At 52.1% G+C, this 11,643-nt stretch overlaps 1 protein-coding gene across 2 annotated transcripts in view; it reads left to right on the top strand.

Moving 5' to 3' along the window:
* Positions 1-1,077: 1,077 nt before the first annotated feature.
* The window catches only part of TRIM62 (tripartite motif containing 62), a 35,597-nt gene continuing 25,031 nt past the window's right edge, over positions 1,078-11,643 (top strand). Inside the window, exons 1-2 of one of the 2 annotated variants that reach the window (XM_045375268.2) lie at positions 1,078-1,143; positions 1,659-2,112. In XM_045375268.2, the coding sequence (XP_045231203.1) occupies positions 1,705-2,112 (408 nt within the window). In that variant the 5' untranslated portion in view covers positions 1,078-1,143; positions 1,659-1,704. Of the gene's footprint in view, positions 2,113-11,643 lie in introns of both variants that reach the window. The other variant, XM_005544059.4, reaches the window with a different exon arrangement.

Genomic DNA, 11,643 nt, shown 5'->3' on the forward strand with positions numbered 1-11,643 from the left:
CTGTTGGGGCCCCAGTTCGGGTCTTGCCTCCTGCAGGCACGATGACAACAGCACCTCAGGGGTGCCCAGTCTTTCCTTCTCCTGCAACCCGTGGCGTTGATGCGGTTATTCAGCTACACACCTTTACTGTGTGCTGAGTGCTGTGCATGCACAGACACATCGGAAAAGCTCCCTGTCTTCTTCACCTTGCAGATGGTATCATGAATATCTCCAAGACTTCCTGAAACCCAATCGGACCAGGTCATTCCCTTGCCTGAAAGCCCGATGCCTTCAAGAAATGCTTTACCATGACCCAAAATGCCCTCCAGCCCACCCAGGCCCCTTCTCCACCCCACCCCCGACGGTACAGAATTACTTGCACTTCCTTCACTTCGCTCTCCCCTTTCACGCCTCTATGCTTTTGCACAGGCTGTCTCCTCTGCCTAGAAATCCCTTATCCCCTCTCCATCTGGCACACAAGACAAATTTTCCTATTACTTTTCCTCCCTCTCTCCTGCACCACCCCTCACCCCTTACACACACACACACACACACACACACACACGCAGCACTACAGAATTGTTTGCCAATGGAGCAGCCTCCGGGGCCAGATGTTAGCCAGGGCTTTCCAAACTTCTCCCCAAGCACTCCTTAAGAAAGTGAAGAGGAAATGGAACCCCAGGGCTTAGGAGTGTGAGGTCCTTGAACTTGCTCTAAGCAAGTGGGGCATTTCAAGAGTTTTATCTTTATATTTTATGCAGAAATTGTATTCCAAACATATTCTTGTTCATTTTAATACAAAATATGATTTTTTTCTACATCTTCAAATCAATGATCCAGAAAGATGCTCCTTGTTTATTTGTCGTGCTCTCAAATTAGCTGCTGTCCCTGCTCCGCCTCGCCGCGGGGACCCTAAGCGAGACCTGGATGCAGTTCCAAGTACACACCCCAAGGAACAGCTGGGGAGCTGGAGGATGGTGGGGGCGGGGCGGAGGTCAACTGGCTGGCGGCCCCTCCCCTCCCCCGCCCGCTGCGGGGGCGGAGTTGCTTGGGTCCCGCCTACGGGGGCGGGGAGGTAGCCGCGGCCACCGGCAGCTCAGATTCGGCTGGTTCCGGGTTGAGAGGCTGCGCTGGACCGAAGCGGTGGCTGCTAAGCCCGCGGGGGTAAGGGTCCGCGCTGGGCCAGGGTTTGGGGCCGGGATCCGGCAGCTGAGCGGGCCGGCACCCCTCCTCTTCTCTGCCGGTCACAGCCAATGTACGGCTCGGCCTGGCTGCCCCCTCCCCCAGGATTCCCCATCCCTAGCTTCTCGCCCTCCCCCCAAAGTCCCCACCCCGGGATTTCGACCCCTTCAAGGGATCCACCCCTCTCCGGGATCCCCTTCTCCCAGCTCCTATCCCTTAGGACTGCCCCGCCCCCTAGAACCTCCCCGCCAAGATCTCCGTCCCTCAGCCGCTCACGGCCTCCTCCCAGCGTCCATTGACTTGAGCTCCCCACTACCTCTAGACCGCACTCCCGGGCTGGCGTCCCAGGGAGTCTCAGCCGCGCACCCCTTCCTCGCGTTACCCTCCTTCCGGACAGCACCCCCTCCCTTCTCCAGTAGCTCCTACCCCTGCCTGTGCGGGCCTCGTCCCCGCGCCCAGCCCTCGGTGCTGCCTCCAACAGCGCCGCACTCTCTCAGCCGCCCCCCTGCCCCTCGGGCCCCCCTCTCTGCCGCCCCCGGCGCCATGGCGTGCAGCCTCAAGGACGAGCTGCTGTGCTCCATCTGCCTGAGCATCTACCAGGACCCGGTGAGCCTGGGCTGCGAGCACTACTTCTGCCGCCGCTGCATCACCGAGCACTGGGTGCGGCAGGAGGCGCAGGGCGCCCGCGATTGCCCCGAGTGTCGCCGCACGTTCGCCGAGCCCGCGCTGGCGCCCAGCCTCAAGCTGGCCAACATCGTGGAGCGCTACAGCGCCTTCCCGCTGGACGCCATCCTCAACGCGCGCCGCGCCGCGCGACCCTGCCAGGCGCACGACAAGGTCAAGCTCTTCTGCCTCACGGACCGCGCGCTGCTCTGCTTCTTCTGCGACGAACCCGCGCTGCACGAGCAGCACCAGGTCACCGGCATCGACGACGCCTTCGAGGAGCTGCAGGTGCGCTGCTCGGCCGGCCTGGGGCAGGGGCGGGGCCGGGCTGGAGGTGGGGTCGGGCCGGGGGTGGGGTCAGGGCTGGACTGCGGGCCAGACCCAGTCAGAATGGCCCCGGGGCGGGGCCGCCGGCAGGGTCAGGGCCCTATCAGGAGTAACACGGAGCAGGGAGGGGCGGGGCCGCCGCGGGGCGGGGCCGTGGGGGCGGGGCCTTGGGCAGTCCGTACCCGGCGGGATCTGAGACAGACCTGGAGTAGGGGCTGGTCCGTGGTTAGGAAGTCGAGGACGCGGATGGGACGGCGGAAGCGAGTGACATCAGAACTGGACCAGATACTGGGCTGGGGCAGGGTTGTGAACGAAGTGGAATCAGAGCTGGGGAAAGGCAGGGCCGCTGTCAGACTGAGGGCGAGGCCGCGAAGATGGGTCTGTACTAAATCGGGTAGCTGAGCTCTGGCAGGCTGGGGGTTCTGTGGGGCCGGAGACTGGATCAGATGTGCATCAGGACTAAGGGGAGTACAGGGGCTAGAATGTGCTGGACAGGTGAGGGTGAAACCCAATAGAGGGGTATAAGATAGGGTGCCAAACTGCTTGAGAGGGCAGGTTTGAGTGCCGAGGGTTAGACCAAGACGTATGAGGGGTTAAAACTGAGATCAGCTCCAGATACTCTACAACAAGTTTAGATTTAAGCCAGAGTAGAGGCCAGATTGAGTGGGGCCAGGACTTGAAAAGTAAAGATTTGGAGAATAAGGCCCAGATGTACGGTGATTCAAGAAGGGAGGGTCTAGACCCTAGACTCTAGGAGTCTCTATGGGTTTTTGATGACCTCTTTGGCTCTGTCGCCCACATCAGGACCTCTGAAGACTAAGCGAAATGGTACATGCAGAGGGACCTGAGCATAGTTGGCAAAGAACTCTAATCGGTCCCCCTTAAGACTTCCTGTCTTCACTGACAAACTCCTACTCAACTTTTAAGGGAAGAACCCTGGTTTCTTCCAATGTCCTCTCTGTGAAGGCTTCTCCAAGCTCCACTGGTTAAAAAAATAAAAAATAAAAAATAAAAAGCATTAGAACTGCATTTCCCCAAATGCTCTCTATTAATAAGTATGGGAAATGTAGTATATTTTTTATACCCACCCCCTTGGAGAATTTTCAGTATGCATTTGCATATTAAAAGCTTAGAGAAGTCTTGTTGCAAATAAATCTATTTTACTGTGTTTAATAAAATGGTTCCCAAGCTTATTTGGGCCTGGAATTCTTTTTTCAAGCTAAATCACTGAAATCCGGCAGTCCCATGTTCCTGGCTTTGGGATACTAGTGGAGCACATAGTTCTCCAAGGCCAGAGACAGTATCTTGTTTCTCCTATCCATGGCCACAAAGCCTGGTGCAAGACCTGGTCCACAGTACACACCAAGAAAGACCAAATGAATGAATGAAAGAATGACCAACGCTGGCGTAAGCTGGACCAGACTATGGAGCATTTGGAAGCAGAAAGTTTTTGGCTCAAACATTTTATGAAAATGGAGCGGGCTAACTTGGGAGGTAATGAGCTCTCTGGCCTCGAGATACTCAAACAGAAACTAAATAACTACTTTCCCCTGTATTGTATGGGCTCCCAATCCCTTCACACACCAGTCTTTGAGTAGGCCTGCACCCAGCAGATGCCCATGGGCCTCAGGAGAAATGGCCCATGTTCACCATCGCCCCCTCCCTGTCCCTTTTATCTCGAAACTACAACTGACTCCCTTCCAGTCTAGCTGTCTGAGGATGAAGACCCCATCAGAGGGTGAGCAAGAGCCTGGGCCTCTGGGAGCCTGCGCCTCTGGGAGCCTGCACAAGGCTTGGCCCTCCACCCCCAGAGCCATCATGCTAGGCGCTGCTGCTGTCCATCTCCTTGTCTGCGGAGTCACATAAGCAGGAAGAGTTTGAAGGGACTCTGTCTGAAACCATCTGTCCAACCTCTTCATCATGTAGGAGTGGAAAGTGAGGCCTGTAAAAGTGATGTGACTTGCCCAAGACTACACTTCCAGACAGTGAGAGAGCCAGGGCTAGAGGGCACAGCCTGACCCAGATCCCTCTTCTCTGATCTCTCCCCTCCCTGTCTGACTTTCTAGCCTCTGCTTCAGAGGCTTGGTTCTCCTGTCTGCAAACCAGGGAATCCAGATTACTGTATGTTGGGCTTCTGTACTCTATCCCATGACCTGGGGGACACAGGAGAAATTGAACATGTATTACCTACAAATACTATTGAAATGCTTCATTATTGGGTGAAAAGTAAAACAGGAGTGCCGCTTGCTTACTCTCTAGCACACTGTCCTGGGGTTGGACACACTTGAGTTCCAAACCTGCCGTGGGCACTGTGTGCCCCTTGATGAGTCACTCCATGTAAACGCTGATGCTCTGTCTGTACAATGGGGTCCAGATGCCTCCTTCCTACCAGGACTTTTGTGAGGCTGACCTGGGATTACCCTGCTATTTGAGGTTCAAAGGCACACAGTACGGGCTGGAATAACATACAGCCCACCTTTTCTCTTTCTACCTGTGAGAGCTCATGTGCCCAGCTGAGTGAATGCCCAGACTCTCCTCTCTGGCCCAAGAAGGAGGCCTTGCTTTGGTGTGTCCTCCGGGCTTGGCAATTGGGTGGCAGAGAAATCTGCCTCCCCTCTGGAGAGGATGTGCTGCTGGGTGAGATTCAAGGCACCCTCCACCCCCACCTGCCTCTCCCTCCATATGGGGAAGGCTTATTAGCTATTTATGCAGCAGAAATAAGGCTGAACCCACCCTCACATCCCCTTCTCTCCCAGCAGCTGATGGAGCTGGGGCCCTTCTCCTGCAGAATTACAGACTCAGAGCCGGCAGGGTCATGCAGATCATCTGGTGCCATGCCCACTTGACAGATGGGGAAACAAGAGAGGGAGAGGGAGGAAGGGGACTTGCCCAAGGCCTCGAAGCCAGAGGAGGCTGGGCCTGTACTCAGCCAGAGTCTCCTAACACTCTACCTAGCAGTTGGCCTGGAGCTTTTACATTTATTGTAAATCCTTGAGGCATCAGAGCAGAGAAATTAAGAGCCCTGCTTTGTACTCAGGTAATCTCAATCCTGGCTCCACCATTTACTGTGTGACTTTAGTAAGATTATTTACCATCTCTGAGCCTTGGGTCCTTCATGGATAGCATGGAAGTAATTATATTAGGATTAAACAAGATGATGTTTATAAAAGCTTAGTACCTAACAGCACTCAATAAATGACAGCTATAGTAGGTTACATCGTCCTCGGCACTGTTGACATTTGGGGCTAGATAACTGTTGTGCAGGGCCATCTTGTGTGTTATAGGAAGTCTGGCAGCATCCCTGGTCTCTACCCACTAGATGCCAGTAGCAAATTCCACCCACCTCCCAAGTTGTGACAATCAAAACCATCTCCAAGCATTGACAAATGTCTCCTAGAGTCAAAATCACCTCTAGTTGAGAAACCTGACCTAGAGAAGTCCTACTCAACTTTAAAACTTCAGGTCAAATATCACCTCCTCTGTGAAGCCTTCCCTGACCTACTAAGCACAATTGCTTTGTACTCCAGATTCCATCACAGGGGTCAGACCTGACATGCTGTGTGTCCTTGGTCACGTTACTTTGCTTCTCTAAGGCTCCTTCCCTAAGGTTCATCTATAACATAAGGATATGACATTCCTGGGAAGGATGTTGTAAGGGTTAGGAATCCTTTATCAGAAGTGCCTAGTACCGTGCCTGGCACAGTAGGTACCCCGAAACTATTTTTAAATATCTTTGTTCATTATAAAATTAACATAAGAAGCAGAGCTATATAATGTAAAAGTCCCCCCCATAATCATACCCCATGAAACATGGCAGGAATTACTATATAGTTCTAAGGATTTTTGTGTAACCTGTGTGTGTGTATGCGTGCATGCATGTGTGTATGCATGTGTGTACATGTGTGCACGTGTGTGTGCATATGCGTGTGTGTGCGTGTGTGTGTGTGTGTTGGCGTCTTCCTCCCCACCTCCACTGCTGAGTACCTGGACCACTGAGCAAAGTGGAGGGAGGGAGCCCATTTCCAAAGAGTTCAGGGCTTCTCAGCCAATATTCATTGAGCCCAGTCTGAATGCCTGGGACTGCACTAAGAGCTTTTCTTGCATTACCTCATTTAATCTTCATAGCACCCTGTGGGATGGGTACTGTTATCTATTTCTTTTACCGATGAAGTAACAAACTCAGAGGAATTAAGTGACTCATTTGGTCACCCAGCTGGTAAATGGCAGGGCCAGGATTTGAAGCCAGTCTGACTAGGCCACATATCATCCCTGAGCTGCCTCTGAGGGTTGGGTAATTGTCTCCCAGCCACCCTGCTTGTCCTGTATTGACAGGGCCAGGCCATCTGTCCCAGCTGACGCCCCGAGGGCAGGTGGTTGGGACGTCATCTTGGTTAGACCAGGCGTGGCATCCGGCTCTCTGGCCATCTCAGGTTCCTAACCCCCAGAGAGGGCATCCAATTCAGTCTCAGCCGCCCCCTCCAAGCCTCATGTGACCGTTGGAGCCCTTCCCAAGGCTTCCTTCATGCCAGAGAAGACAGCAGTGGATCAGCCTTGGGCGCAAGCCCTGGCAGGCAGGGTATGGTGATCCAGTGACACCAAGACAGCCACCCAAGGAGGGAGCGGGGCTGGGGGCTAGGTTCAAATCCCGGCTCTGGTTTCTTCCAGGAGAGGGGGTGACACTCTTTTACCCAATCTGAGAAATGGAAGTAAGAACTAGCCCTCCTGCTTTATGTGGAAAGAGAGAGAAAGAGTTGCTAAATATCCAAAGAAATGACAGATTCAGAGGTACTTTATTTTGTAGCATAGAAAGGAAGGCAGCTGGGTTGTCTGTGTTCTGGGGAAGTGGCTCTGCTATTACTTTTCCAAGGAGAGGGCAGGATTTCTCTGCCAACAGCAGCCTCTGTGAGGGCAAAGCTGGCTGGGCATGGTGGCATATGCCTGTATTCCCGGCTACTCAGCACAAAGTAAGTTATGGGGCACTTACTGTGGGCCAGGGGCTTTCTTATGGGCATTTGATCCTCACAAGGATTTTTTTCTTTCCCTACTCCCTGAGTGGGACTGAGATCAGTACCATCTCACAGATGAAGAAACTGAGGCTGAGAGATTCAGTAACTTTCCCAAGATCACACTGCAAGTAGGAGGAAGAGCTGAGATTCAAACTGGTCTTTCTGACTCAGAATTCACCCTCCTTCCCAACATGCCAACTGTCCCAGGGAGCACCCAAATGGGGAGGAACCTGAGAAACCATCAAAGAGTTGACACTCTCCCCATTTTGCAGATGGGGAAACTGGCTTGCCCAGGGTTAGACCAGAGCTCAGCTCTCCTGACTGTCAGTCCAGTGTTGTTTTCTCAGTACCATTTACCTTCCTAACCTCCATCTTTGCTTGAACACTCAGAGTGGATGAGGAAGATTTGGAGGTGAGTTCTGTCTTGGATTCAGGGATTCACTTAATAATTTCTGGGCTGGGCGCAGTGGCCCACGCCTGTAATCCCAGCACTTTGGGAGGCCAAGGCAGGTGGATCACCTGAGTTTAAGATCAGCCTGGCCAACATGATGAAACCCCCATCTCTACTAAAAATACAAAAAAAAAAAATTAGCTGGGCATGGTGGCATATGCCTGTATTCCCAGCTACTTGGGAGGCTGAGGCACAAGAATCACTTGAACCCGGGAGGCAGGGGTTGCCATGAGCCGAGATCGTGCCACTACACTCCATCCTGGGTGACAGAGCAAGACTCCATCTCAAAAAAAAATACATATACATATGTGTGTGCATATATATGTGTGTGTATATATATACACGTGTATATATATACATATATGTATATATACACACATATATACATGTATATATATACACACACACACATACACATAATTTCTTTAGCCAGTATATATGCCATGGCTACAGCGGGCCAGCCCTGTGTTGGGCCCAGGAGAGAGCTACACAAGACCTGGCCCTGTGTGGCCCCGAGAGATAGGCCCATGAACTGGTAGGTTGCTGTAACTGAGGCTTGCTCTGTTGAGCTGAATCCTAAAAGATGTGCTGAGTGCTTCAGGCCAGGGAGCAGAAAGAAAGATGTTATGGACAGAGGGAATAAAAACATGCACAGCCTGGTGCAGAGCATTCCAGGGATCGGATTCAAGGCTTTGACAAGCAGGCCCACGCCCCTTCTCTCTCCCTCCCCCAGCCTACCTCTCATTTAATTCTAACAGTAACCCTATGAGATGGATCTCATGCCCCATTTTACAAATGGAGAAACTGAGGCTCAGAAACGGTGCCTGGCTGGGCACAGTAGCTCACACCTGTAATTCCAGTACTTTGAGAGGTCAAGGCAGGAGGATTGCTTGAGTCCAGAAGTTCGAGACCAACCTGGGCAACAAGGCAAAACCCTATCTCTACAAAAAATGCAAAAAAATTAGCCGGGCATGGTTTCATGCACCTGTAGTCCCAGCTGTTCTGGAGGCTGAGGTGGGAGGATCGCCTGAGCCCAGGAGGTTGAAGCTGCAGTGAGCTGTGATCATGCCACTGCACTCCAGCCAGCCTGGTTGACAGAGTGAGACCCTGTCTCAAAAAAAAAAAAAAAAAGGGAAAAACAGAAACTGTGCCTAAGGGCCTGGAAAGAGAGAAAGGAGAAGAAGTGGGAGGAAGAAAGGAGGGTAAAGAACATAAATGTATTTACTGCCTCTGAATTGTATACTTAAAAATGGTTAAATGATAAGTTATATATGTATATTTTACCTCAATAATTTTTTTTTTTTTTTAAAAAGAGGCCTGGCTCAAGCCTGTAATCCCAGCACTTTGGGAGGCCGAGGCGGGCGGATCACAAGGTCAGGAGATCGAGACCACAGTGAAACCCCGTCTCTACTAAAAATACAAAAAATTAGCCGGGCGCGGTGGCGGGCGCCTGTAGTCCCAGCTACTCAGGAGGCTGAGGCAGGAGAATGGCGGGAACCCGGGAGGCGGAGCTTGCAGTGAGCCGAGACCGCGCCACTGCACTCCAGCCTGGGCAACAGCGTGAGACTCCGTCTCAAAAAAAAAAAAAAAAAAAAAAAGAGGCCAAGCACAGTGGCTTAGGCTTCTAATCCCAGCTCTTGGGAAGCCAAGGTGCGAGGAACACTTGAAGCCAGGAGCTGGGAGTTCGAGACCATCCTGAGCAACACAGAGAGACCCCATCTCTACAATAAATTTTTAAACATTATCCAGGCATGGTGCATGCCTGTAGTGCTAGGTACTTGGGGGGCTGAGGCAGGAGGATTACTTGAGCCCCAGGAGTTTGAGGCTATAGTGAGCTATGATTGCACCACTGCACTTCAGCCTAGGTGACAGAGTGAGCCCTTATCTCTAAAAAAATTTTTTTTTAATTAGGGGAAAAAAAAAAAGAAAGAAACTGTGCCTAAGGTCAGAAAACCACTAAGTGTCCCTGAAGCTGGAACTTGAACTCAGGTTATCTGAGTGTGACCAGGGACAGGCATGGAGGTGAGCACACATTCAGGTAGTTCGTTGTAGCTGGAGGGGAGGGTGTGGCAGGAGGAGGTAAGAATGGAAAAGTGAGGCTTGACCAGCACAGGAAGGGCTTTGAATGCTTGAATGTACACACACATGCACACACATGCACACACACAAGTACGCATATACACATGCATGCGCACACAAGCTCACACACGCATATGCATGCACCCACTAAGCTTGATCTTTAACATGCTAGGAAACCAGAAACAGATGTGAGCAGGCAAGTGCAGCCCGGCCAGGTCTGTATTATGGACCAAGCACTCTGGGGCAGTGTGCCAGGGGAGCTGGTGGGAGACCCTAGAAGCAGGGAGTGGCCAGATGTTGCGAGAGATTGTGTGGCTCAGAATTGCACAGGGAGGGTCGGGGCTTGAAGATATAGAAGAATTCCAGTCTGTTGGGAGGACCAGGAGCATCCGGTTCTAGGTATAGATGAAAGACTGGGGCTGGGGTAGGAAAGAGAGAGGCAAGTTCAAGTTTGTCACGGTCAGGTTTCTGGCATCCTTGGGTCAGAGAGGGAAAGAGAGCAGTACCCAGGCATGGAGAAGAGGAGAGGCTTGAGCACCTACTGTGTGCAGCACCATGCTGGACCATGTCATAGGAGCCATCTCACTTAGCCTTCATCACAACACTGTGAAAGCTTGTGGAGGTGAGCCCTGAGCAAAAGTCATGCAGTCAGGATTTGAACACAGGCTTTTCTGATGAAGAGGCCCTGAAGCCAGAGCCGAGATGGCTTTCCACAGCTGCTTTGTCCCCCGGGCCAGAGGGAGGGATGGCCTCACAGCAGGAGAGATCTGGCCTTGGGAACATTTGAGCCCTGCCTCTCTGTGCCCCCCAACTCCTCTGTTGCCCCAGTCCTGGCTTCTTCATACCAATTAAGAGCCCCAGAGCCTCAAACTGGCATATTTGCATAACTGTGTGCTCAGGGCTGCGCAGACTCCACAGCCCCACCCTCTGAGGTGTGTCCTCCACAGTCACCTCATCCTGCCCTGCCCGCCCCCGCTCTGATGGGGCCCTGTGGAATCCAACTCTCCCAGGCTGACATTCAAGGCCTCCTCCAGTATCCACCCCTACCCTAGCTAGCCCCAACTGGCCTTTCCAGCTTGTGACTCCACCCACCTGTCACATGCCTGGCTGCAGCCATCCCCAACCACCCCCACTTCCTGCACATGTAAGGGTGGGCCCCTACCCAACCTGTTCTCCCCACCTGCAATGCCCTGGCCCATCCTGGAGACTTGAAGGAACCCTGGCCATCCATCTTCCTTTGTCCTTCCATCAGAAATAAACTCCTTCCTTGAAGCTCCCCTAGTTCTGAGTCTCAACTTTACATATAGTTACTATGATGATAATGACAACTAGTATTGATTGAGCTCACCCTGTACGTCATGTCAGTCATTTCATTCACAGAGTAAGCCTATGGAGCAGGTACTGTTAGGCCTTACTTAACAGATTTGAGGCCCGGCGCCATGGCTGATGCCTGTAATCCCAGCACTTTGGGAGGCCAAGGTAGGCGGATCACTTGAGGTCAGTTCAAGACCAGCCTGGCCAACATGGCGAAACCCTATCTCTACTAGAAATACAAACCTACAAAAATTAGCCGGGCATTGTGGCGGGCACCTATAATCCCAGCTACTCAGGAGGCTGAAGCAGGAGAATCACTTGAACCTGGGAGGCAGAGGTTGCAGTGAGCCAAGATCGCACCACTACACTCCAGCCTGGGTGACAGAGCAAGATTCTGTCTAAAAAAAAAAAAAAAAAAAAAAACAAAACAAAAAAAAAAAAAACCTTACTTTACAGATTTGGAAACCAAGGTGGAGGGAGGGCGCCGTGAGCACAGCCAGGTGTTGTCAGCTGTACTGGATCCTAGCAGGCCCTCCATGTTTATCCTGTTCTTCTTTGTATTTTACCTATTCAAGTTTCTTCCTCCTTCCTCCTCAACTAACTGCAAATTCTTCAAGGAGCATGTATAGACCCTCCCCTGGA

This window comes from Macaca fascicularis, chromosome 1 (genome assembly GCF_037993035.2).
Source record: "Macaca fascicularis isolate 582-1 chromosome 1, T2T-MFA8v1.1".
NCBI classification, from domain to species: Eukaryota; Metazoa; Chordata; class Mammalia; order Primates; family Cercopithecidae; genus Macaca; species Macaca fascicularis.